The 27,236-nt window shown below is 35.0% G+C and overlaps 3 protein-coding genes across 3 annotated transcripts; 1 reads left to right on the forward strand and 2 right to left on the reverse strand.

The window, feature by feature from the left end:
- Positions 1 to 1,088: 1,088 nt before the first annotated feature.
- On the forward strand, positions 1,089 to 6,306 carry LOC111369883 (WAT1-related protein At5g64700-like). The gene is made up of 7 exons (XM_022991596.1): positions 1,089 to 1,342; positions 1,554 to 1,616; positions 1,937 to 2,053; positions 3,493 to 3,745; positions 4,675 to 4,833; positions 5,369 to 5,520; positions 5,986 to 6,306. The coding sequence occupies exons 1-7, from the start codon at positions 1,170 to 1,172 to the stop codon at positions 6,134 to 6,136; spliced, it is 1,068 nt and encodes a 355-aa protein (XP_022847364.1). The 5' UTR covers positions 1,089 to 1,169; the 3' UTR covers positions 6,137 to 6,306.
- Positions 6,307 to 21,222: 14,916 nt separating this feature from the next.
- On the reverse strand, positions 21,223 to 22,464 carry LOC111375088. The gene is made up of 2 exons (XM_022997877.1): positions 22,011 to 22,464; positions 21,223 to 21,827 (listed from the first exon to the last, which is right to left on the reverse strand). Exons 1-2 carry the CDS (start codon positions 22,462 to 22,464, stop codon positions 21,223 to 21,225), a joined length of 1,059 nt encoding a protein of 352 aa, XP_022853645.1.
- Positions 22,465 to 25,868: 3,404 nt separating this feature from the next.
- Positions 25,869 to 26,564, reverse strand: LOC111375096. Its single transcript, XM_022997888.1, has 2 exons — positions 26,136 to 26,564; positions 25,869 to 26,006 (listed from the first exon to the last, which is right to left on the reverse strand). Exons 1-2 carry the CDS (start codon positions 26,562 to 26,564, stop codon positions 25,869 to 25,871), a joined length of 567 nt encoding a protein of 188 aa, XP_022853656.1.
- Between the last annotated feature and the right edge of the window lie 672 nt (positions 26,565 to 27,236).

Genomic DNA, 27,236 nt, shown 5'->3' on the forward strand with positions numbered 1-27,236 from the left:
TAATTATTTAAATATTTAAATCTGTTGTGCTATATGTGTATAATATGTTTACATAATGATTTACATACACAAGATGTGATAAGATATGATTGAGTCAGAGTTTCTTCAACCAAAGAAAAAAGAAAAGAAATTAACTTCTCTACTCTTTTTTAGATACCTTATCTATACATAAACTATTATGTAACTACTTATGTACAAGTAATATTATTCTATTTAAATATTGTTATACTTGTATTATGTTGGAGGGCCTCATAATAAGTAGTCACCTGGGACCTCTAAACTTTTAACTCCAAACCCACGTAACCCCACCCATTGGTAAATAGGGAAACCTTTGCCATTACCGTAATCATTATTGTTGATTTTGAAATAATTTATTTATGTTTTCTCAGTTCTTTAAAGGTTCTTGTTAGGAAGAAATGAAGTTCACAGGGATCGGAAAATTGAGGTTGTGGACATGGAGGAAATAAGGTGGTGGCTGTGGCAGTGGTTGACGTTGTTGGTTATAGCTCACGCAATAGTTATTTTGAGGCTCACCATTTAAGGTAGAGGATGTTTATTTCATGGAAGGGTTATGGGTTTGGAGTTGAGGTTAGGTGGATTGGAAAAAATGAATACTTTTGGTCCACCTCAACTGTTGGGGCTACAAATTAAAAGTTTGGGACCAACGTTGTTACAAATCAAAAGTTTGGGTAAAATTTGCACATTTTAGAAAAGTTTGAAACCATTACTGCAATTATTTCCCAATAATCTAGCCTATTAACCTTTTAGTTAATTAATTAACAAATCCCATTATTCTAATCTCAATCCTTGATCTTGTAAAATTCCCACAAATCACTTTTCTGAATAATTACAAATAAAGAAATATTTAATGCAAATATACTACTTAAATTAACCAAACTTTAAAAAAAAGCATATTTTTACTTGACTTTTGATCTTTTTTGTAGGCCCTATCTCCCCACACCTACATCATCCCCACAAACACGTCTCTAATAAGTCATGTGGCTTTCTATTCAAAGCCCATACCTTTCCTGTGAAACCTGTATTTATACCCAATCTTTCCATTGCAATTTGAACACAAAATTAAATATCATAGCCATTTCCCTCTTTTGCAATCAGTTTTAACTAAAAGACCTGTTGCTCTAACTAATCGTCGACCCTTTCCAAGTGTGATGGAGATAAACAAACCATTTCTTGTAGTTTTGATCATACAATCCATTTATGCTGGCTATTTCTTGCTTTCAAAGGTAGCATTTGATGTTGGCATGAATACTTATGTTTTTGTCTTCTACAGACAAGCTGCTGCAACTGTTTTCTTAGCCCCGACTGCCATGTTTTTCCAACGGTACAAACTTATTTATCTTAATTATGTTTTCAACAAGCACTTGCACAATTTATATAAGTTAGTGGAGAGACTTCAGTGAGGATCTTACACGACCACCTCGTTTAAAATCATTAGTGTTTGATGAGGTGGTTCGAGGTATATTTCTCTGCTAGATTTATTCTTCTAAATCTGGAAATTGTAAGCATTGGAATTTCTTGTTTTGGAATTGCAGGAAAACTGCTCCACCATTGTCATTCGCCATTTTCATCAAGATTTTCCTGCTCTCTCTTTGTGGGTATGTTACATTTTCCGTAATTTGTGCAGTGCATTGTTAAGTTGTGGAGCTTAATTATTGTCATTTAATGGAACTGGTCGTGGATCGTTTTCTCTTGTAAACCTTTTTCTTTCATCATAGTGAAGCAAGAGTGGATGTAGTCTCACGTTGAGGCGAACATATATAACTCTTGCATGTTCTTAATTATTTATTTATATTTCTTTAAGTTGATTGTTTTCGATGGATTAGAATTAGGGTTCATAATTCTCAACATGCATACCCAACAATCCGATAAAGACATGAAGCTTAATTATTTGATTTTGGTTGGTTTAAAATTGCAGGATAACTATGAGCTTGGATATTTTTGGTGTTGCTTTGACATATACAACGGCATCTTTGGCTGCTGCGATATCCAACACACTTCCAGTAATTACTTTCTTCCTCGCAGTTTTATTCAGGTAATCAGGAATAGGCACTACTATCACAGAGTTTCTTTTGTTTCATTTGAAGAATTATTTATTCGACCCAATCCATCCAATAAAAATGAAAAATACTCAATTCTTGTTACCTTCTTTTTACTTAGATTTTCTTAATTCGTGTACTCACAATTTTATAGTAATATATTTAAATTTTTTTAAGAGTAAATCATAAGATAATTCTGGAAAACTGGGAGAATCTTATGATTAAGTAAAATAATTGGAAATTTGGCCTGACAACAGGTGTAATTTACACTGTAATTAATCAGTAAGTGTTTCATAATAAAGAACTGTGCTAAAAGTAATGCCATTGTTTTAACAAATATGTACTAAATGCTTTACAATAAAGAAACATTATTTTGACTCTTGATGGGCATCTGTTTTTTCTGATAAATACTAGAAGAAGATATCAATATCTTCTGCAGATCTGGACATTTCTCCTAGTAATTAATGAAAAATTTATTTGATTGGTATATAAAGAAAAAAATTAAAAATAAATGAAAAATATTTTCTTTTATTTATTAAAATTTGTTCCACCTACAAGAACTATCTAACGTATATATATGCACAATTTTCATAAATTAATGACCATAAGAGCTAGACTTCAACTTAGTATATTTACTTATTTTAACAACATTTTGTAAATGTGTGATTGGTTGATCATAAAATAAGCAAATTAATTATTTGTAAATATATGGACGGTTGAATTTGACAAGAGATCCAGCCTATAAGTTTGAATATCTTTGAACATATGCCTTCTTAAAATTTGGAGGATATTCTTCCATTTTCCGCATTGAGGATGAACCCATTCGATAATGTCATTTGATTTCATTAGCATCTAAAAAATGTTTTATTTAATGAGAGTTGTATTTAATAATTTTTCTCCAATTAAAAGTATTCTATCAGGTATATATTGTGGATAAAATTTGCTTCCACTTTTCCGGGAAGCAAGCATTTATTTATAATTTCCCTCTCATTGGAACAAAAGTAAAATATTTGAAGATCAAGTTTAGATGCGCATAAATAATAAAATATTTCCTTAAACAACTCGAATAGTACTTAGTACCTAAGCAAATCTATTTAATTTAATTTAATTTAATTTTTTTGTTTTACATCGAAAAGACCTATAACATATAAGACGATCATTATTTTTCTTTGTACTTCAGTAATGTTCAGTGTTATCCTTTGCAATCCTCAAATTTTTATGATAAAAGAAAATTAATTATAACAAGACTGGACAATATATTATTATATCTTTTCTATGACACAAAAGAATACTATGATTTAGCCTTAAGTTTTACGAGAAAAAATTGGGTTTCTTATGAATTTAATTTTTTTCAATAAGTTGCAAATTAATGGATATATTTTTCTTGCTAATTTACCTAAGCTTGATTTTTGAAATAATGGACAATAATTAACAGGATGGAAAAGGTGAAGCTGAGGACAAGCCCAGGAATTATGAAAGTTTCAGGGGTAGCACTGTGTTTGGCAGGAGCAGCAACCATTGCCTTGTATAGGGGACCTTTCTTGAAACTTCTATTACACAATCACCTAATAAAGAGCCATTACCAGCAAATTCAAGGCCATGTAATTCCTTCTAGCCAAACATGGATTAAGGGTGTCTCACTCATGCTTCTCTCCAACTTAACTTGGGCCTTGTGGCTCGTGTTACAGGTATCATCTGCTACTAAATGAATAGGCTCGTAGGTTTGTTATGCTGTGTAGTATACAGAAGTCTGCGGATGAAAACTAATAATTAATTCTGTCATATGTAATTCTGTTTTTAAAATTATACTTAGGCCATGCTAGAGCCGCATTCATTTAATATTATTTCAACAGCACATTTTTCAATAAAATAATATTACACGCAATTTCAAAATTTTTTAACTACATATTCTCCATCAATCTACTATTTCAAAATACATTATTTCAAAAATAATGTGGCTCAAACACACACTTATTCAAGTCCGTCAAACACGTCTTTACATTCTCGTGAATCTGCCAAATTCACGAAATCTAAGTATTTCAACTTCTTTACCTTCTCCTTTAGCTTCGACTAAGTTGAAACTTTAGCTTGAACTGTTTGACAGCTAATTATTTTGTCATATATATTTTGGTTTTAAAGTCACGTCTAATTGAGTGTAACATATATGATTTAACATTTTAAGAATGTCAAATCACAAAATTTACCTAGTATTTACTATCTTTCCCTTCTCCTTTATCTTCTACAATAACCAAATAGGAAATGTAAAATCATTAGGTTATGACTGAAGACACTAAGAAAACATTGCATTTTGTCATAAAATATCACCTTAAACATTGCATTAACTCACCTTGTACTAATTCTATCAAATTCTTTATTAAATTGATATTATTTTTGGGATGTAATTTCATGCCACTTACCTTTGTCTCTCATAATTGTCTCCAATACTGCTTGATCGTAAGCGCTTGACTATCTATAAAACCATTCTACGTATGTCCTCCGCATCGCAGTTGAATTACTCCTTTCACCAGTTTCAGAATTATGCTGAAAAACTTGAAAATATGCCTTTAGGATGCAAAATTTCTCTTTCGAGCTCATTCTTTTTATCATGGTATTGTAGGTCCGAGTTCTGAAAAGTTATCCTTCGAAGTTCCTCTTAACAACGCTGCAGTGCTTTTTGAGCACCATTCAAGCATTCTTTGTTGCTGTTGCTTTTGTAAGAGATCCCAATGAATGGAAACTTGGATGGGGTGTAAAACTCATATCAATATTTTATTGTGTAAGTAAAATAAATCTCTTTATTTGTATTTTTGTATTCAGATTTAAATAAAATCTTTGAAGATTTACTTCATCGTTAATGTTTTAACAAGTTCGAAGTTTCATTTGTAGAATCATCTCATTTAAAAGTGTAAGTCGTTAAATAGAAAATAAATTTATTTTCATAAATTGTGGTTTCATCACGGTCCCTCATATTTAGGCTTTTTATTTATTTATTTTTTTTTAAACGAAAGGCCTAATGCTCGATAACATGAGTGATGGAAGAATTTAAAACCTTAGCATAATTTATACCATGTACATGTTTTAGACTTTCGATAAAGAAAAAAAAAAAATTTGAATTTAACATGCACTTAAAAGGAGGGTCTTGAAGACCTCTAGTTATTGAAATAATAATATAAGGGAGGCGTTGAAAACTATGTGCATATAAATATTTCCCTAGGGAAATATTAAAATAATTACTCATTGAAAATGAGGGAATATTAATTTCATATTTTAAGTTATTTACTTACGCTAATTTTTACTCTTATTCTTGACAGGGAATAGTGGTGACTGGTATTACATTTTATTTGCAAACATGGGTCATAGAAAAGAAGGGTCCTGTCTACCTCGCCATGACAACTCCATTGATTCTGATATTAACAACTATTGCATCCACATTCCTCTTTGGGGAGATAATTAGTCTTGGAAGGTAAATTATCTTCCCCAATTACCATTATTCACATATTACCTCCAACTTAAAGGCTAGTATCCATATTTTTACTAATTTCCTGCAAGTTTACAAAGAATAATTTTATTCGTACATAAGAAATTACAAAATATTTTACAGATTGATGAGGTGTCAAAAAAGAAAAAAAAAGGGTAAGAATATATCATGTGATCGTAAACCAGTCTATAAGTGGTAATATACATGTAGTACAACCAACTCTAATCAATTCAAAATTATAAGGGAGTATTTGACCATACTTAAAAGCAGTTATTTAAGTTACTTTTCATGAAAAACAGCTAAAAAGTTAAGCATGGTCGAATATGTTGTATGGCTAAATCTTGTCAGTATGGAGCTGTGGTTATTTCTTTTCTCATTGCCCTTACTTTTGTGTGGTTTACACCTACGTAAAGTATTCTTATGATTATACTTTTTTGTTTGCATTTGTAGTGTCTTGGGAGCATTTTTGCTAGTTGGAGGACTTTATTGCGTGCTATGGGGAAAGACGAAAGAGGAAGAAAGGGAGAAAGGGATATGTCCATCAATAATTGATGCAGAGAAAGCCGTTAATGAAGGATCAAAAGAAGAGACCATTACATAGATATACATGTATTTACATACACATACATATAAATATATATAATATTTTTCCTCCACATTCAAGGGCCATGCTTCTCAATGGGCACGGGATTCATAGTAGGTGTAAAGTTAAGTTCTAGAAATTATTATATATCTATTTACCATTTTGTCTTTATTTTACTATTTAAGACTGTTATAAAGAATGTCGAAATTACTTTTGTTTTCCCTTTTTTTCTTCATTTCTTAGTGTCATTATAAATTTTTCTAATAATATTTAACTAGATTTCTTTTTAATTATTAATGAGGTTTTTTGAATATGATTGAGACTAACTTGTTTGTTTATAAATAATTAACAAATGAATACATACACATTGTTATATTAATTAATTAAAGATGATTGAAAAATGCAGTCAAAATGAAATTAATATCTAGTTTTTGCTATAAACTAGATAATCACTGAATGATCAATATATCTTTTTAATCCTAATTAGTATTCTTACCTATAAATATTAGTTTTTTTTATTCTCAACAAAATACACAAAAGTCTATTAACTCTCTCTGTTTTCTTCTATTTTCTTTTTAATTTACAACACATTAATTGTTAGCATTATTGTTCTTCTTATTTATAAGATCATATAAAATATCATCATATTTTTTCAAGATTAGAGACATGCTTACTCTAAGTCTTTTAGATAACCCACTTCAAGATTTGAGAATTCTTCGAAGATTTACAGATTTGTGAAACCTAAAAACCCTATTTTTTTTTTAAAAAAAATTAATTGTATTTTGTGAGATTGGATTTATATTGGATCTACAAAGTTTTTTTTATTAAACACGTTTATTTTATTTTTTAAATTAAGGCTCTTGAAGATATACTAATCATTAAATATCAATGTTCTTTGATTCCGTACTTGTTGAAAATACTGTGTAGAATGTTAGGCTAAAATGTGAAATGTTGGTAGTAAATTTACACTAGAGTTTGTTCCCAATTACATATCTTAAGAAAATAAAAGGCATTGAACTAGTCAGGGCAAGTTGCCTACATTTTGTAACAAGCTAGCCTTGAATAATTCAACCCTATTCATCACCAATATTTAGGAGATGATCTACTACAGAATAAGGCTACCCGCAATGTAGAGTGAAAAATACCTTCAAAACCCAAAGAAAGTATCTCGAAAATAGAAGAAACGACACAATAAAAAAGAAAAGGAAAAAAAAAAAAAACACTCCTAAAGTATGTTGATGTAGTGGCAAAATAACTATAAACACTATTTCTGTTTGGCTTAGCCTTAAATTCTTAACTGTAAATTTAGATTTCTAGTAATATTTATTACCTCAGATGAAGTCTACAAGTTGAGCTATTCAAATCTAGGAAGAATCATCATACATTGAGATATTGACTTTTATTGGTGAAACGCAATCAAACTTGAGTGAAAATGAATGAATGATGTGAAATCAACTCCACAATTAGAATCCTGCTGAGATATTAAAAAACAAGTTTGGGTGTGTGTATTTCAGGATAGAGTAACGAAATATTTGACTATTGAGGGTCGAAAAAGTAATCAATTTGAAGAATCATGATGATTAAATTGACTAGCACACACATTGATTGAGCATTGTAAAGATTTAATTTTAGTTGCATTACTTATGAACATTTTTATAAATTGTCAAACAATTTCAATATCTGATGGGAGATCGACAAAGTTATCTAATATATTATAATTTTGTTTGTTTGTTTGTATCACTATTATATAAAAAGGGCAATGTTTCACTACTGTAGAAAAAACAGTAGATTTTTCCATTTTGTCTCACTGTAGCTTATTTATTTATTTATTTCTTGAGAGAAAAAAACGACGTTGTTTATCTTACGTGTTTGATACAGTGACTTTGTTGCTTTTCCTTAATTTACGAGCCTTGAATAATTATGTCATGGAATCCTCTTTACTCTTTCTTCATTTTTACACGCTACAGTCATGCATCTCTATTTCTCCACACTAATTCAAGAGCAAAAGTGTGAATTTCATAAATATATGATTGAAAATATGTTTGAAGAAAAATAAATTTTATAAAATGAAGACCAAACATGTTAACAAATGAATATATTTATTTTTCGAGAAATGAATTTTTATTACCATTTCATTTTTATAATGAAATGATTCTAATCTTAATATGTTAGATTGTGCTTCAAAATTACATAATCTATCAAATATAATTTTTAAAATTAATTTTTATAAAGTAATATATTTTTATGAATTTTTTTTTTTTAGTAAAGTAATGTTATAGAGGCTCAAGCATGAACCTCCGTTAAACGGAGGCATAATTGTTATGGAGGCTAGCATGTGCCTCTATAATTATGGAGGCATTTGCTTGAGCCTCCATAACATATTATTTTATAAAATTAATAAAAAATTAATTATTTTCTATTTTTTTGTATTATTATATTTCACCTTAAAAAAAATCATAAAAACATATTACTTTATAAAAACTAATTTTAAAAATTATATTTGATATATTATGTAATTTTGAAGTACAATCTAACATATTAAGATTAGAATCATTTCATGATAAAAATAAAATAGTAATAAAAACTCATTTCTCGAAAAATAAATATATTCATTTGTTAATATGTTTTGTCTTCATTTTTTAAAATTTATTTTTTTTCAAACATATTTTCAATCATATATTTATGGAATTCACACTTTTGCTCTTGAATTAATCCCCTCAATAAATTATTATTTAAACAGTTCGTAAACACTATATACCTTTTACGTACATATATAAAAATAATGTTTTTATTTAAACTTACTTATGTGCTTAAAAATAAACTTTATAACAATACATGGTTGATAGCGTGAGAAAATGGTGAAAGATATAGTGTGAAGAAATAGAGAAGCATGGTTATAGCGTGTAAAAATGGAAAAAGAGTAAGCCTCTATTATTTTATGTATTTTTATTTTAAGAATATTAAAAAAATTAAGTTGATTAAGTGAAATTAAATTATTGTACAGAGAGCCAATAACGGAAAAAGAAAGTAAAAAAATGCACGTTGAAACCTCCGTAATTACGGAGGCTCAAGCACACATGAGCCTCCATATTATGGAGGCTTTATCTCCATGAAGCCTCTGTATTATGGAGGTAACCTCCATAAAGGCTACATAAAGCCTCCGTATTATTGAGGAAAGCCTTCATAATCATAAAGCCTCGGTATTATGGAGGCTTTGCTCCATAATATTTTTATTTTTTTTAATATATATTAAAATTATTATTATTTTTTAATATTGTTGGCATGATACGTGTGTAGAAGAATATTTATTAATTACCATAAACAAAATTTTTCACAAAATGCAAAAAATAAAAATGCATAATAAATCTTCTTATTACGCTAATAAAATTACAATAATTTTTTTTTTAACAAATAACATAAAAAATTATTTTTATTTTCAACAAAAAGACACATTTAAAAATTAGTAATTTCATAGCCACTTTTTTTTTTTTTAAAATACAATTATAAAAAAGGAAATAATATTGAATTACAACATTTAATACTTAAGAAATTCAATATTAAATAAATTTTATACATTTATAATAAATTATAAATCTATATATGCAGCTTACTGTATATGCTGCCTACCGTATTTGCACCTTACCGTATTTTGTACCTTACCGTATATGCTGCCTACCGTATTTGCAACTTACCATATTTGCAGCATATCGTTTTGCAAACAACTTACCGTATTTTCACCTTACCGTATATGCTGCCTACCGTATTTGCAACTTGTTGTATTTTTACATACCGATTTTTGCACTTAAAAATATCAAAAATGCAGAACACCGTACATTCACTTATCAAACCGAATTTCAAAAAAATTTTCAGATTTTTATTTTTTCAACATAATCATAAAATAAATATTAAATATATATAAAGCACAAAATATAAATACATATGAATATGGTGCCGAGAGAAATCAGTATCTAGTTTTACGTTACAAATAATTTTTTTTTCAATTTAAAATTCTTTTTAATTCTTTTCTCTTCAAATTTTTTTTACTTACAAGTAACTTTTTGTAAAATATTTTCTGTCTTATACTATCTTTATTTTTTAATTTTTTGGGAAGTATGTAAATTGCGTGTTGCAGTGTTTTCTTACAGTATAAATATTTTTTAATTAAAAGTGAAAAAATCAAGTTTTTTCATAAAGAAAAAAGAATTAAAAAGTATTTTAAATCGAAAAAAATATTTATAATATGAATAAAACAAATAAAAAATAAATAAATGAGGAAAAAAATGAAAAACGAAAAAGAAATCTCCATGCATCCTGTGCTAATGTAATGAACCAAAGATTAGATTTCACCAAATACTTCGAATCTTCAACTAGTTTTGAAAAATCTACAATTTTGACACTAATAACAATACAATAAATACAAAATTCGTGCAACGCACGTTTCAAAGACTAGTGTTAGTAGAAAAGTGTTTGAAATGAACAAAAGTTTAAGTTTGGGAGTAAATGATATTGAGACTTCTATTCTTATTTAATCACGTGTAAATTGAGCTAATATTTACTTAACTTTGTATAATTATGTTAATGTAGAAAAACCGCAATTGGAGTATAATTGAAGTGAAAAATGGTAAAATCAAAGCTTAATTGAAGTTGATTCGAAACAATTGAAGATTAACTAAATTGCATGTGATCAATTAGAAGAACTAATAGAGCACTTGAAAGAAATTCACAAGTTTTGAAAGTTAAATTCAATAATTGAAAAGTTTAATGACTAAATTGAAAATTATGAATCTTGCATTGGATCAATTATTGATGATTTTCGGACGATGAAGACTGAATTTGGAGGATTTAAAGGTGAAGGAATAAAATTGCACATAGAGAGAAACTCAATCTAAACAAGAAGAAAAATCAGGGGCCAACATGAAGGAGGAGAACACATTGGGGCTTGTTACTGTAGCCCTTAAAATTACAAAAGCAGTGCCCAAAGAAACTGGCATCTGCTACCACACCGCGAATTTTTCCTTGAAATCCACTAATGTGATCCAACCCTTTTTTTTGGTATTTTTCTTCTCCCATGACGTGTAACTAAATGATTAGTTGGAACTAACGATTTTAATCTAGTTTTTTGAACTTTAAATTTGATCATGGCCGGATTTTAATTTCCAATTGATATTTGTGAATTTTTTTTTTTTAATGCTTTAAATTACTTGATCATCAATTCATTGATTTGTGAATGGTAATTATATTGAAAGGCGAATTTTTTATTTAGACCAAATTAAAATTTTTGATTTGAATAAAAGGGTAGAGATACTCTTTTATGGTTGTCGATGTCATTAATTAAATTCTTTTGGAATTGAATACTTTTTATTAAAGCTTATTCAAGTTAAAGTCACATATATGAATTTCATAGAAGTGTAATTAATTTTTTTTTCCAAAATGGCCCGTATTTTTCAATAATTTTTTCACATGCTGGTGTAAGAGCATCTCTAATTATGATGTAAAATATATCTAAATTATAATTTAGATCTCCAAAATGTTCGAAAATCTCTTCAATGGAGAGTGCAAAGTAAAACAAATTGCATTTTTCAACAGGAAATGAAAAACAAAAAAAAATCCACAAAAAGCAAAAAGTGGACTTAGATATTTTCTTTGAAGCAAAATTTGTATTTAGACCTATCGGGATATAAATAAGAATGCACAAGTGGCCCCCAGGGCACATCTCCAAGTGGTAAAATGGGAGGATGGAGAAATTCAGCTTTGCTTGAGGCTGCTGCGTCAAGGGTTCGAATCCTGAAATATGGATTTGGCTCTTGAGTAAGTGTAAGTGTACAAGCAGCCTTCCAACCTGTACCCTTGGAGACATAACCTGGGATTTACCTCTCTCACGATACTTCAGAGTAGGGGCGGTGGGGGACCCTCAAGGTTGGGGTTCAATCTTTTAAGAATGCACAAGTGATTCTAAAGATATTAATTTACATCCAATTTTCAATTATGCGTGGTGTACAATCCATCTCACAACATTGTTGAGAAGATGCTACATGACATGTTGTCATTGGATAGTTTAAAGGGAAAATTGCAGCAGTGGTTTTTACCCTTTTCATTTTTTGTAGATTTTACCATAACCTTCATTTTGTGCCGGTGAAGGTCATAACCTTTCATAAATATGTATCTAAAATCCATCTGGACAGAAACGTTCCAAAACAGCTCAGTTGATCGAAAAAATTCCTTGAACTATCTGCTACCGCGGCGATTTTATTGGATGTTGATACATTTTTAAACGGTTTTATTAGATGTTGATTCCTTAAATTTTCCTATCAACTGATAGTGTTTTAAACGATTTTCATCCAGATGGACTTCAGGTGCACATTTATGAAATGTTAGTAACATTTGTTGGTAAAAAATGAAGGTTAGAGTAAAGTTTGCAAAAAAATGAAAATGTTAGGGATGCTATTGTAATTTTTCCAAGTTTAAAAAATAATTTTTCTTTCCAACCAACACTTCTTTGACACATACAACATTTTTCAAAAATGTTGTCAAAATATATTGTACAAAAGGCATTATCCCCCAATTTTGCACTACTATTGAAGATGCTCGAAGGGAACTAATTTCCAACTTATTTTTCTTGGCCAAAACTTAAACAATTTGCATTTTATTTTATTTTTTGAACTTGATAGGCTAGAAACAGCCCACCCTATCCGCCTCCGTCTTGGTGGACTTTGTATTGATGATGATTTCTTTATTGTACTCGTGGGCATTAGTTTTGTACATAGCCTCTATTTGACAACTAATTATTTTGTCATATATTTTGGCTTTAAAGTCACGTCTAGTCGAGTGTAACATACATGAGTCAACATTTTAAGAATGTCAACTATCAAAATTGACCAAGTATTTACTATCTTTCTCTTTATCTTCTACAATAGCCAAATAGGAAATGTAAAATCATTAGGTTATGATTGAAGACACTAAGAAAACATTGCATTTTGTCATAAAATGTCACCTTAAACATTGCATTAACTCACCTTGTACTAATCCTATCAAATTCTTTATTAAACTGATGGTAATTTTGGGATATAATTTCATGCCACTTACCTTCGTGTCTCGTAATTAGTCTCCAATACTGCTTGATCGTAAGCGCTTGACTATCCGTAAAACCATTCTACATAAACAGAGTATGTCCTCTACATTGCAGTTGAATTACTCCTTTCACCAGTTTCAGCATATGCTGAAAATTTTGGAAATATGCTTTTTAGGATGCTTAATTTCTCTTTCGAGCTCATTCTTTTTATCATGGAATTGTAGGTCCGAGTTCTCAAAAGTTATCCTTTGAAGTTCCTCTTAACAACGTTACAGTGCTTTTTGAGCAACATTCAGGCAGTCTTTGTTGCTGTTGCTTTTGTAAGAGATCCCAATGAATGGAAACTTGGATGGGGTGTAAAGCTCATCTCAATATCTTATTGTGTAAGTAAAATAAATCTCTTTACTTTGTATTTTCGTATTCAGATTTAAATAAAATCACTGAAGATTTACTTCATTGTTAATGTTTTAATGAGTCCGAAGTTCCATTCGTAGAATCATCTCATTTAAAAGTGTAAGTCGTTAAATAGAAAATGAATTTATTTTTATAAATTGTGATTTTACTAAATTTGTGCAAGTGTAGAAAAAATAATGTTACTTGTAAATAAGAAATTACAAAAAGTTTTACAGATTAATGAGATGTCAAAAAAGAAAGCAGGGAATTTTTATTTTATTTATTTATTTATATTTTATTTTTATTTTTTTCAATTTGATCGAAGAAATTTTGATCCAATCATATCTCACTATATCATGTGATCGTAAACCGATGTATAAGTTGTAATATACATGTAGTACAACTAACTCTAATCAATAAAAAATTATAACGGAGTATTTGATCATAGTTAAAAGCAGTTTTTAAAGTTATTTTTCATGAAAAAATGGATAAAAAAGTTAAGCACGGTCAAAAAAGAAAGTAGGGAATTTTTTTACCTTTTATTATTATTATTATTATTATTATTATTATTATTATTATTATTATTATTATTATTTTTACAGAATATTTTACAGATTGATGAGATGTCAAAAAAGAAAGTAGGGAAGCTGTCTTTTTTTTTTTCCTGAAAAAAAAAATTTGGTTGAAGAAATTTGTATTCAATCATATCTAACCATATCATGTGATCGTAAACCACTCTGTAAGTGGTAATATATATGTAGTACAATTGACTCTAATCAATTCAAATTATAAGGGAGTATTTGACCATACTTAAAAGCAGTTATTTAAGTTATTTTTCATGAAAAACGGCTAAAAAGTTAAGCATCGTCAAATAATTTGTATAGCTATAATCTAGTCGGTATGGTTTATACCTATGTAAAGTATTCTTATGATTATACATTTTTGTTTGCATTTGTAGTGTCTTGGGAGCATTTTTGCTAGTTGGAGGACTTTATTGCGTGCTATGGGGAAAGACGAAAGAGGAAGAAAGGGAGAAAGGGATATGTCCAGCAATAATTGATGAAGAGAAAGCCGTTAATGAAGGATCAAAAGAAGAGACCATTACATAGATATACATATATTTACATACACATACATATAAATATATATAATATTTTTCCTCCACATTCAAGGGCCATGCTTCTCAATGGGCACGGGATTCATAGTAGGTGTAAAGTTAAGTTCTAGAAATTATTATATATCTATTTACCATTTTGTCTTTATTTTACTATTTAAGACTGTAATAAAGAATGTCGAAATTACTTTTGTTTTCCCTTTTTTCTTCATTTCTAGTGTCATTATAAATTTTTCTAATAATATTTAACTAGATTTCTTTTTAAATATTAATGAGGTTTTTTGAATATGATTGAGACTAACTTGTTTGTTTATAAATAATTAACAAATGAATACATACACATTTTTAGATTAATTAATTAAAGATGATTGAAAAATGCAGTCAAAATGAAATTAATATCTAGTTTTTGCTATAAACTAGACACTAATCACTGAATGATCAGTATATCTTGTAAACCTAATTAGTATTCTTACTTATAAATATTAGTTTTTTTTTTTTTTATAATTCTCAACAATATACACAAAAGTCTATTAACTCTCTCTATTTTCTTCTCTTTCCTTTTTTAATTTACAACACATTATTTGTTAGCATGATTGTTCTTCTTACTAATTATAAGATTGTATAAAATATCATCGTATTTTTTTTATTCAAGATTTGTGATATGCTTACTCTAAGTCTTTTTGATAACCCGCTTCAAGATTTGAGAATTCTTCGAAGTTTTACAGATTTGTGAAACCTAAAAACCCTATTTTAAAAGAATAAAAAATAAAATTTAACTGTATTTTGTAAGATTGGATGTATATTGGATCTATAAATTTTTTTATTAAACATGTTGTTATTATTATTATTAATTTTTTTTTTAAAGTTAAGCCTCTTGAAGATGTATTAATTATTAAATATCAATGTTCTTTGATTCCGTACTTATTGAAAATAGTGCGTAGAATGTTATTGGCTAACATGTGTAACGTAGGTAGTAAATAGACACTAGAGTTTGTTCCCAATCACTTATCTTAAAAAAATCAAAGGCATTGAACTAACCAAGACATGTAGGATAAAGTTACCTACATAGTTCAACCCTATTCATCACCAATGTTTAGGAAATGATCTACCAGAGAATAAGTCTACCCGCAATGTAGAGTGAAAAATACCTTCAAAACCAAAAGAGTGTATCTCAAAAATAGAAGAAACAACACAATTAAAAAAAAGAAAAAAACACTCCTATAGTATGTTGAGGTAGTGACAAAATAACTACAAGCACTATTTCTGTTTGGCTAAGCCTTAAGTTCTTAACTATAAATTTATATTTCTAGTAATAGTTATTACCTTAGGTGAAGTCTACGAGTTGAGCTATTCAAATCTAGGAAGAACCATCGTACATTGAGATGTTAACTTTTATTGGTGAAATGCAATCAAACTTGAGTGAAAATGAATGAATGTTGTGAAATCAACTGTACAACGAACATATTAAAAAATAAGTTTGGGTGTGTGCATCTCAGGAGTGATTAATGAAATATTTGACTACTGAGGGTCGAAAAAGTAACCAATTTCAAGAATTGTGATGATTAGATTGACTAGTGCACATATTGATTGAGCATTGAAAAGAATTAGTTATAGTTGCAATACTTAAGAACATTTTTATAAATTGTCAAACAATTTCAATACCTGATGCGAGATCGACAAAGTTATCTAATACATTTTGTAATTTTGTTTGTTCGTTTGTATGTTAGTTAGTAGATAGTGTTCGAAATGAACAAAAGTTTTATTTTGAGAGTATATGATGTTGACATCAAAATTAGCAAGGCTAATCTTAAGCCAACTTTAAAAAAATGCGATTTATTGTTGAAAAAGACCACAAAATATGTTTAGAAAGTGTAATTGTGCCACGAGTTGTTATATGAATTCACTTGCCCTTTACAAGAGTCCCATTCAACTATTTATACATAATTTCAGCCAAAATTACATCAAATCAGCAACAGTACCGAGCTCGAAACTCAGGTCGTCGAATTTTCCTATGATTGGTCGATGAGGCTGGTGGCCATGTGTCAATATTTTCCCTAGGTAATGATGACCTGCAAGGGGCTTGAGGATTAGGACTTAGGATTGGTAGTTTCGGGCGGCGATGATGTCACTTGCGGCAAGTGTATTTGATTGATAGGGTGATGTGACAGGGGATAATTATTATGTTTTTCTGAGATAACGACGGGATTGTCCAACCTGGGAGTAGGAACCGAACTCCCATTTGCTTGAGGTGGGGTTAGCGAACTGTTTTAACTTAGATCGGAGTACGGTTGTCAACAGTTACCCCCAGGTTAGTTCTGCCATGGGGGGGCTAACCTCAGTGATGCTTTCTCCAAGAAGTGCATTTATTGCTGCGCCAAGTGTCATCTTTTGATAGGGATGAGCTGTACGACATTTGTAAGTAGCTTCTTCAGCAAGCTTGGTTAAAACTACGTCGTTTTGGTCTCTCAGGCTTCTGAGCCGTTGATTATTCCCCCCATTTCTGGATAGAAGGTTCAGATCGTGCCCTCTCAGTTTCTCTTTCTTTAAATTCCTTTTGGCCAGTCATTTCGCCTCCTATTTCGCTGGTTTATTATCTCTCAAATATTCGGGCAATCTCTTGAGTTCGTTTTTCCATTTTCGAGTGAGGTTGTTTTCCTAGTTCATTTCCTAGGTATTTTTTTGTTCTTATTTTTCTTCCTCCTTTCAGTTTGTGCTTTGTTTCCTAGTTTATACATGAGTTTGGACGAGTCTAGAGTTCATTCCTAGGGAAACCAACAGCAAGAGTCAGTCCCCGTTTCGACGAGTTCGTCCTCTAGTTGTAGGGAAGTTTTCACCCCTGTTCCTATTTCCATAATTAACCCAATCGATTTAGGACGTCCTGTCATGGACTTTGGATGTTAGGGTTCTAAGGGAGAGGGTAGATCTAATAAGGACGTTGAGGAGAGTAATTCTGGAGAGTTGGGGGTGAGTTCTTACAAGTCGGTTGTAACAGGGGATATGTTAGCCAGCTGGCGAGCTAAATAGGCTATCCCTAGTTCGGTAGTGATGATAATACCAGAACCATCTGACCGGGCTGACACTCCTCATGAGGGATGTGTTGCTCTGAACTCAGCTATCCTTCAGGCCAGCCTTAGACTTCCCTTTCCTAGGGCTATTCGTAAATTCCTTTCTTCCTGGGGCATATCTCCCATGTAGCTATGCCCTAACGGGTGGCAAACCTTAATTGCCGCCCTTATTCTGTGGGACCAAATGGGGAATCCCGAGCTTAGTGTCCAGTAGTTCGACTCTCTATTTACTTTTAAGGAGGATGGGAAGAACTCGGATTGGTGGTACACAAGCGTTAGGCCCAGGACGGGAGGTTCTTTGGTGTTAGACAACGCTTCCTCAATTAAAAATGGAAGGAAGAGTGGTTCTATGTATCCGGGGAGTGGCAGTTTCATTCTGTTGAGGTGAATAGAGAGGACGTGGTCCCCAGGCTCTATCATTCTTTACGTAAGTGTTTTTGGGCTTTAGTCTTTTAGCAAGATGTATGTTGACGAAGTACTGACTTCGGTATTTTTCCTTTGTGCAGATTACAAGAAGGAAACGTTAACCAAAGATATGCAGAGACGAGTTGAGGTAATAAGATCGTTACCCAAAAGGCAAAGGTCCTGTAAGTTTGTTATCTCAGATTCGAACTTATTCCGGGCCGACTTGGCAAGTACGAGCTTCAAGTTTGGCTCCTTCCAATTTAGGTAATATTTTGACCCTCATTCGCGGTTGTTTGCTTTATATATATATATATATATATTGAGCGTTTTACTATTTTCTCAGCTCATCAAGACGAGATGCGGGGCTACAAGGCAGCAAAGGCAGTGGCTGCGGCCAAAGGAAAAAAGAGAGATGTCCAGCCGTTCTGAAGAGGTGGAGGAGGAGGAGGTTCCACTGAAGAGGAACCGATCTGCATCCCCGACAATACTGAGGAATCCTGAGGCTGTGCCTTTATCGAGCCCGTCTCCCATTCTGCCATCGCCTTCTTTGCCATCCCCAGTTGCATCCTTTGCTATCGGGGCCAGTTTTGTGAACTCGCAGGAGAGGTGCCTAGATTTACAGAGGCCTAGCTTGGAGAGTTTGGTGGGACACTAACCAGTGATATTTCTTGATTATCTCCGACCTCCTTCTCCTTCCAGGAAGGTGACTGCCGCGCTCACTTCACCATTGAGGGAGTCAGCTAATTTGCTTACCCAGAGCTGGGGTGAGAGAGAGTAGGGCTATCTGAATGAGATGCCCATTGGTGAGGCCTTGGTCACTACTCAGCTCTATGGTCACCCATCAATTTTATACATGATGGCAGTGACGAACAAGGTATACTTCCTACTTTATGGTGTTTTTAATTTTTTTTGAACAACTGTTTTATTGACTTACTTGATTTTTGAAAAACAGGTGAAGTCTAAGCTGGACAAGCTTATAGAGGCAAAGGATCAGACCTTTAGTCTTTATAACAGCATAGAGGTTGAAAAGGCCCAATTTGCTCTGAAGGAGAAGAAGTATAAAGAGAAGCTGAATCAGATGGGGATCGAGCTGAACTCCAGGATCGACATCGAGGAAAAATGGGAGAGATCAAGGCCTTGAGGGCCTCAGAGGAAGAAGCCAGAGCTTGGGTTGAGGAGGAGTGTGGCAAGGTCAGGGAGGCCACCAGAAGGGCTGAAGAGTCTGAGGCCAAGGCTGATAGAGCGGTGGAGGCTTGGAAGGAGTCCCCCGAGTTTGACATTGTAGCCCAGGACGTCTACGTGGAAGCACTGGAGGAGCTGGTGGGGCACATCAGGAAGGAGAGGCCTGACATTGACGTGACCTTTCTGGATGAAGTGCTAGAGGGGCAGAAGGAGGAGCTGCGAAAAATGTTTGAGGCTGCTGGAGTTCGGATATTACAGGGTTGTTCAAGATGTTGAGGGTAGTACCCTAGTTAAGACTGGACAAATCTCCTTAACCGAACCGAACCCAACGGTTCTTGTCAAATTAAATACCCGAACGGATATTTTATATTAAATAAATAAAATTATTTTAATTTTAATTTTTTTAAACAAATTAATAAATTCTAAATCCAAATTTTTGGCCCAATAATTTGTTTCATTTCTAAGTTTTTAATTTTTGGCCTAATTACCCATTTTATTGTTTCATTTCTTGGCCCAACAAAGATCAAACCCACTAGATAACTCTAAATACCTACACTAAAGTGCATAACGCTGTCTCGACTCTCGTACTCACTCTCGCAGCCTCGCTGACATTCCAAAACCTATACAATCGCCGGTCGACACTGGACCTCAAATCGAAGCTGTGACTTCCACCAATCGAAGCTTTGAACAAAGTAGTCTACTAGTCTCTGACATTTCAAAAACATTGAATATATCATTAGTTGTATTTATATGATGTTGTTATAAATGTTAAAAAATTTAATTATAGTACGAAACCGAACCCGAACGGTTCCATAATTATGTTTGGACCCGACAGTTCCATTTACTATATACCTGAAAATTTTGATTTGATTCAGTTCTCTTTAGAACCGAACCTATCTGACCTGCGCCCACCTCTAACCTTAGCCTCCCAAGACCCCTAGGAGGGTTTTTTTTTTGTCTTGAAAACATTGTTTGGTATTTAGTTTTGTAATATGTTTTGGCTTATTAGTAAACTTAGTTTTTATGTTTCATGGCATTTTGTTTGGAATTGATGACTTTTTATGCTCAGTATGGTTTCTTTAGTAGCGATCTCGTTTATATGTGACAATACCTCACAAGCTTAGCTAAATTTGTATGAGTGTCATAGTAGCATGTAGAATTGCTTCGAATGAATTTTACCAAACAAGGCTTATGCATTGGGCATTTCTACTAAGTGTTGTACCACATACGGCCTTAGCTCGGCCTGCGTATGGAGCAAGGCTTTGAGAATTCCTTAGGAGAAATTTCGTCTAAGTGTCGCAGTACATGCGACATTAGATCTGCCTGTGTAATTTCGTAGAATAACGTTAGATCAACCTGCGTAAAGGGCAGGGCTTTGTTGGATTACTTAGGAGGAATTTTCACTAAGGGTCGCAGCACGTACGACCTTAGATCGACCTGCGTATGGAGTAGGGTTTTGTAAGATTTCTTAGAAGGAATTTTCTCTAAGGGTCGCAGCACGTACGACCTTATGGAGCAGGGCTTTGTAAGATTCCTTATGAGGAATTTTCACTAAGAGTCGTAGCACATACGACCTTAGACCGACCTGCGTATAGAGCAGGGCTTTGTAAGATTCCTTAGGAGGAATTTCCACTAAGGGTCGCAGCACTTACAACCTTAGATCAGCCTACGCATGGAGCAGGGCTTTGTAAGATTCCTTAGGAGGAATTTTCACTAAGGGTCGCAGCACATACAACCTTAGATCAGTCAGCGTATGGAGTAGGGCTTTGTAAGATTTCGACAGAATGTAGAACAAGATGTTCAAAAATAGGAAGTCCCTTTTTATTGATGCGATTGACATTACAAGCGGGCTTTATGTGTCATAGACTTTTCCCGTTCACTGATAGTACTTCTTAAGGTGTTTAGCATTCCAAAGATGGGGTAAGGGTCTACCCCCCAAGTCTTCCAGTTCGTATGCCCCTTTTAGTAGGACCTTCGTTATCAGATAGGGACCTTCCCAATTCGGACCCAGGCATCCACTGCCTACCTTTCTTATGGGGAGAAATACCTTCCATAAGACGAGGGATCCTACCTCGAATTCTCTTTTTCGCACTTTTTGATTGTAGTACTTGGCGTTCCGCTGTTTGTAAACGACATTGTTCCTTCTCTCCTCGGCTAGGTCGAGTTCCATACGAAGAGCTATATTGTTCTTTTCTTTGTCGTAATCAGTCATGCACAGTGAGGGAATGCTGACTTCTAACGGGATCATAGCCTCTACGCCGAAAGCCCCTGAGAACGGGGTTTCCTCCATGCTAGTCCTTGCAGTGGTGCAATAAGACCATAGCACACTTGGGAGCTCTTCGACCCATCTTCCTTTAAACAAGTCGAGTTTTGCTTTCAATGTGTGCTTAATAATCTTGTTAATGGCTTCGACTTGGTTGTTTGCCTGCGGATGGTTCGGCGTTGAGAAATGTTTCTTGATGCCGAACTCTTTAGAAAAATCTGAAAGTCGTGCGTTGTCGAACTATTTTTCATTGTCCGTAACAATGGAGTGAGGTATGCTGGACCTACAGATGATTGATTTCCACAAAAAGTCGGTTGTTTTTTGTTCGGTGATCTTGGCAATTGGCTCTGCCTCGGCCCATTTGGTGAAGTAATCAACTGCGACGATGATGAATTTTATACCTCCTTTTCCAATGGGCATAGGTCCAATTAGGTCAACCCCCCATTTTGCAAAGGGCCAAGGTGCTGTTATTGGGTCCAGTTCGCATGGTGGAGTATTTATGATGGGGGCGAGGCGTTGGCACTTGTACCATCTTTTGACAAATTCAAGGGAATCACGTCTTATTGCAGACCAGAAGTATCCATGTCGTATGATCTTGTGGGCTAGTGAGAGCTCACATGAATGGTTTTCACATATTCCTTCATGAACGTCTTGTAGGGCATGCTGAGCTTCTTCTTCGTTCAAACACCTTAACAAAGGTGGAGAATATCCCCGTTTGTATAGTACATTGTCCATGAGTGTGTACCTCGCCGACCTTATTCGGAGCTTTCTAGCCTCTGCAGAGTTTTCGGGACATTTTCCGATTTTTAGGTAGGCGATGATCTCATCCTGCCAGGTTGGTTTGGGGTCTATCATCATAAAGACCACTTCGGCCAGCTCGATGGACGATAGGGATATTCTTCCCACAGGGATGCTATCGAACTCTTCGATTCCTTCACTGGTAGCTAGGTGGGTCAGTGCGTCGGCGTGACCGTTCTGAGATCGGGGAATTTGTTTGACTTGGGTAGTGTTGAACTTTTCAAGTTCTTTCCTTGCAACTCATAGGTAGTTGTCCATTCTTTCTTCTTTCGCCATATATACATCGTTGACCTGATTCACGACTAGATGGGAGTCGCTGTGTATGATTAGGTCGGAGATCCCCAACCTTGAGGCCATCCTTACTCCGGCAATGAAAGCTTCTTACTCAGCCTCATTGTTTGAGGCTTTAAAGTCAAATGGCAAGGCTTCGCAGAATATGCGATGTTCAGGGCTGATTAATATGACGCCTGCACCAGATCTTTCTCCGGTGGATAAACCATCGACATAAAGTTTCCATGGGGTTTCTTTCTGTAGTTCGTCGATTGGGACGTTGCAGAACTCAAAGACAAAGTCGACGAGTGCTTGGCCCTTGATGGAGGAACGAGGCATGTATTTGATGTCGAATTGTCCGAGCTCGACTGCCCATTTTACCATCCGACCTGAAGTGTCGGGTCTTTGCAGTGTTTGCCTCAATGAAGAGTTAGTGAGGACCTCAATGGGGTATTCCAAGAAATATGACCTCAGTTTTCGCGGTGCCATCAGTAGGGTGAATGCCAGTTTCTGTACAGGCGAATATCTGAACTCGGCTTCGTGAAGCATTTTACTTACGTAATAGACCGAGTGTTGAATATCGTTTTCTTTTCGGGTTAGAATGACACTAATGGCATGCTCTGAATCAGATAAATAAAGCTTCAAGACCTCGCCTGTCTTAGGTTCTGAAAGCAATGGAGGCTGAGCTAGTTGTCGCTTTAGCTCATTAAAGGCATCTTGGCATTCTTTGGTCCATTCAAACTTCTTTCCTCCTCGTAACGTGTCAAAGAAGGGTTTGCGACGGTCCGTAGACTTGGAGACGAACCGGCTGAGGGCGGCAACCCTTCCGGTTAAACTTTGTACCTTTCTAGGTTTGGTTGGAGGCTTTTTTGGATAACAGCTTGTATTTTTTCAGGATTTGTCTCGATTTCTCGATTGTTTACAATGTAACCTAGGAACCTTCCAGAGCTGACCCCGAAAGCACATTTCTTTGGGTTCAACTTCATTCCATACTTCCTCAATATATCAAACATCTCGGTCAGGTGCTGACAGTAGTCCTTGGCCTTGATGCTTTTGACCATCATATCATCAACATACACTTCCATTATTTTTTCGATCTACTGGGAAAACATGGAATTCACAAGTCGTTGGTAGGTGGCGCCAGCGTTTTTGAGACCAAATGGCATTACTCTGTAGCAGTAAAGACCTCGGTCAGTTACAAACGAGGTATGTTCTTGATCTGGGCCGTACATCGGTATCTGGTTATATCCGGAATACACATCCATGAAGCTGAGTAGTTCATGTTCAACAGTAGCATCCCCCATTTGATCTATTCTTGACAAAGGAAAACTGTCTTTGGGGCATACTTTGTTGAGATCGGTGAAGTCTATGCATACCCTCCAATCTCCATTGTGTTTTTTTACAAGGATCGAATTTGTGACCCACTTTGGGTATTTCACCTTACAGAAAAAACCATTGTGCAATAGTTTTTGCACCTTCTTATTGAGTGCTTCATATCTTTCAGGGTTAAAAGGTCGTCGTTTTTGCTGCTTTGGCCGAACTGAAAGATCCACCTGTAATTTGTGGCATGCGATATTGGGATCTATTCCTCTCATGTCCCCGTGATTCCAGGTGAAGACATCAAGGTTTTGTTTAAGGAAGGCCACAATCTCGCTTCAGGTGGAGGGCTGTAGCTTGCGCTCAACTTTGAGCTCCTTTGTTGGGTCCTTAGCACAGACTTGAACTCCTTCTAGTTCTTCGACTTGGTTCTCCACCTTCGATCCTGGTCCGCGGGTCTAGTGGAATGAGTTTGGATTCCCATATGTTCGCCATATGTACTCTCGGGGGGTTGCGTTGATGACTGGTACAGGCTTTCCATTGACATCTTTTGGTGAACTCCCTGTTTTCTTTGACTTTACCCACACCATGGGGTGTGGAAAATTTGATAGAATAGTGATATAGGGAAACTGCTGCTCTTAGGTTGAAGAGTAGGGACTCTCCCATCATAGCATCATAAGGGAAGGGAGTGTCGAATATTACGAACTCGAAGTTCGTCTTCACTTGTCGGGGTGCTGATCTTGACTCAACTTTGGCAGAAGTCAAGGCTCCGCTTAATCCTAGGACCATATTTGGGTATGGTCGAAGGAAGTTAGCAGGGATACCCATCCATTTAAGGGTGTTACTGAATAGGATGTTCAGAGCGCTTCCTATATCCACCAAGACTTTGGGGATGGTTACCCTGGCCACAGGCAACGAGATTACCAGAACTCCGAGGCAAGGATGTGGGTCCGCCTCCTTCTCGTCAAAAGACAATTGCTCGTCTGTGGCTTTTTTAAGGTTCTTCTCAGTTATGCCGATCTCCGAGAGATCCACAACGATTAGTCTCTTCAATCTGGCTTCCTCGGCTTCTATGTTCATCCTGCCCCTTAGCATATTCACTTGTGGCCTTGGCAGGTCGACATTGCAGGCCCTTGTAGCAGCTTGATCTACTCGGATAATTTCTATCCCGTAAGGAGTGGGAAATTTCATGCAATAATGATAAATTGATGTGACAGCTTTTAGCTCATGGAAAATGGGTCGTCCCAATATTGTATTTTAACTGGATGGCAAATCGACCACCACAAAATCTGCTAGGATCATTCTTTGGCGAGGAGTTTCACCCAGCTCCACAATAAGGACGATCTGACCTCAGGCTTCAATAGGATCCCCAGAGAATCCCTGTAGTTTCGTTGGGTACGATTGGAGGTAGTGTTTTGACATTTCTAACTGCCTCAAAGCTCGTGAGTACAGTATATTGACTGAACTTCCATTGTCTACCAAAGTGCTGTGGACTTTTACTCCGGCAACCGTTATTGTAACCACTAGGGCGTCACTCTAGTCTTGAAGGATTCCTTCAGAATCTTCTTCCGTAAACCAGAACCATTCAGGGTCTATACCGATCTGAAGGGTTTGATTCCAGTAATTCGGCATGGTTCTTGCACTTCGAGCTTGTCTTCGTCTTGCCCTTCTGGATCCCTCAGTATACTAATTTCCTCCCACCATCATTTTGATTTCAGTATGTGGGGGTGGATTACGGTTAGGGATTGCCTGCTTAGCTCGTGTGGGAGGCCCCTACAGCAGCAGCTGCTGCGTCGTAGGTTGATCTGCTTCTTTTGGCTTGGTAACAAACTCCTGTAACCAACCTCTTCAAATTAAGGACTCAACTTTCTCTTTTAAGTCTCGACAGTTATCAGTGTCATGGCCCACCATCCTGTGATATCGACAGTATCATCCCTGATATTGCTTGTCTGTCCGTCCTTTAGGATCATAGGTCTACGAAATGCCTCTTTTGCATTGGCTTGCGTGAATACCTGTTCCAAGGAGGCTTTGAGTCGGTGGTACTCCCGAAATTTGTATGGCTGAGCTCTAGGACGTTCTCTTTCTCTCATGTCCTTCTTTCTTTCGGGTTAGGGTCTACGACTTGGTTTTTTCTCCTTCACTGTATTGCTAAGGTCGGTTTCGCATCTGGCTTTCTCTTGGTTAGAGGTTGCTTCTTCAGTACTTATGTATTTCTCAGCTCGGTTTAGGAACTCGTGATAAGTCTTTGGATTGTCCTCGTGTACTAACCACCAGAATCTTGTTCTGGGCCTTAGTTCTGCTAATACGGCCATGAGTGCCGCATCATCAGATATTTTTTCCACTTCCATGGATTGCCTGTTGAACCTGCTCAGATAGCTTTTGAGGGATTCACTTATTCCCTGCTTGATGCTTACTAGTTGTTCTTTGGGCATGGTTCTGGCCTTGGAGCCTATGAACTGGGCCAAGAATGTCGTGGCCAGATCATTCCAATTCATTACCGACCTCTCGTGCAGTCTCCTAAACCATCTCTGAGCTTTGTCTCCCAGAATCAGGGGGAATGCCCGGCACATGATTGCGTTGCTTGCCCCCTATAGTTCCATCCACGAGGTGTATTTGTCAAGGTGGCTGAGGGGATCACCATCCTCTTCGTATGCGGCCATCTGGGGGATTTTCAATTTTTCAGGTAATGGTTGCATAAGGACATCCTTAGTGAAGGGAAAATGTCGTTTGGTTTGGTAATCTTCAGTGCCACCTTTGTTTTTAGCCTCCAGGTCGGCGATCCATTTTTTAAGCGCCCTTAGTTTGGGTTCTGTTTGTTCTAAAGGACGTTTCAGGTCGGTTTGTCCTTGCGTAGGAGTCAGCGAGTGCTGGGTCCCCAATCTGTCGAACACACTTGCAGTCCTCCTCGCCCTGGGTTCCTTACTTCTAACCTCGTTAGTTCGGCTTCTTGAGGATTCTCCTCTTGAAAAGTGGAGAATCCTCCTGGTGGGGGGGGACGCCTTGCCTTTGTCTTTACAGGGGATTCCACCTCGATATCTGGTGGGGACGAGTGGGCTTGACTCCTTTCCAATCGTCCCACTGCATTTGTCAATTTTTCCAGGGCTTCCTTCATGGTTGTCATTTGAGGGTCCTGTCGTCGTGGAGAACTTGGTGGTGTATTCGTTTCATGAGGGTGGGTGTGAGATGGATTTCTGGAACTTGAGCTATGACTCATGGCTCTCGAATTTTGTGGAGAGAATGAG

Source organism: Olea europaea, chromosome 2, assembly GCF_002742605.1.
Source record: "Olea europaea var. sylvestris chromosome 2, O_europaea_v1, whole genome shotgun sequence".
Classification (NCBI taxonomy): Eukaryota; Viridiplantae; Streptophyta; class Magnoliopsida; order Lamiales; family Oleaceae; genus Olea; species Olea europaea.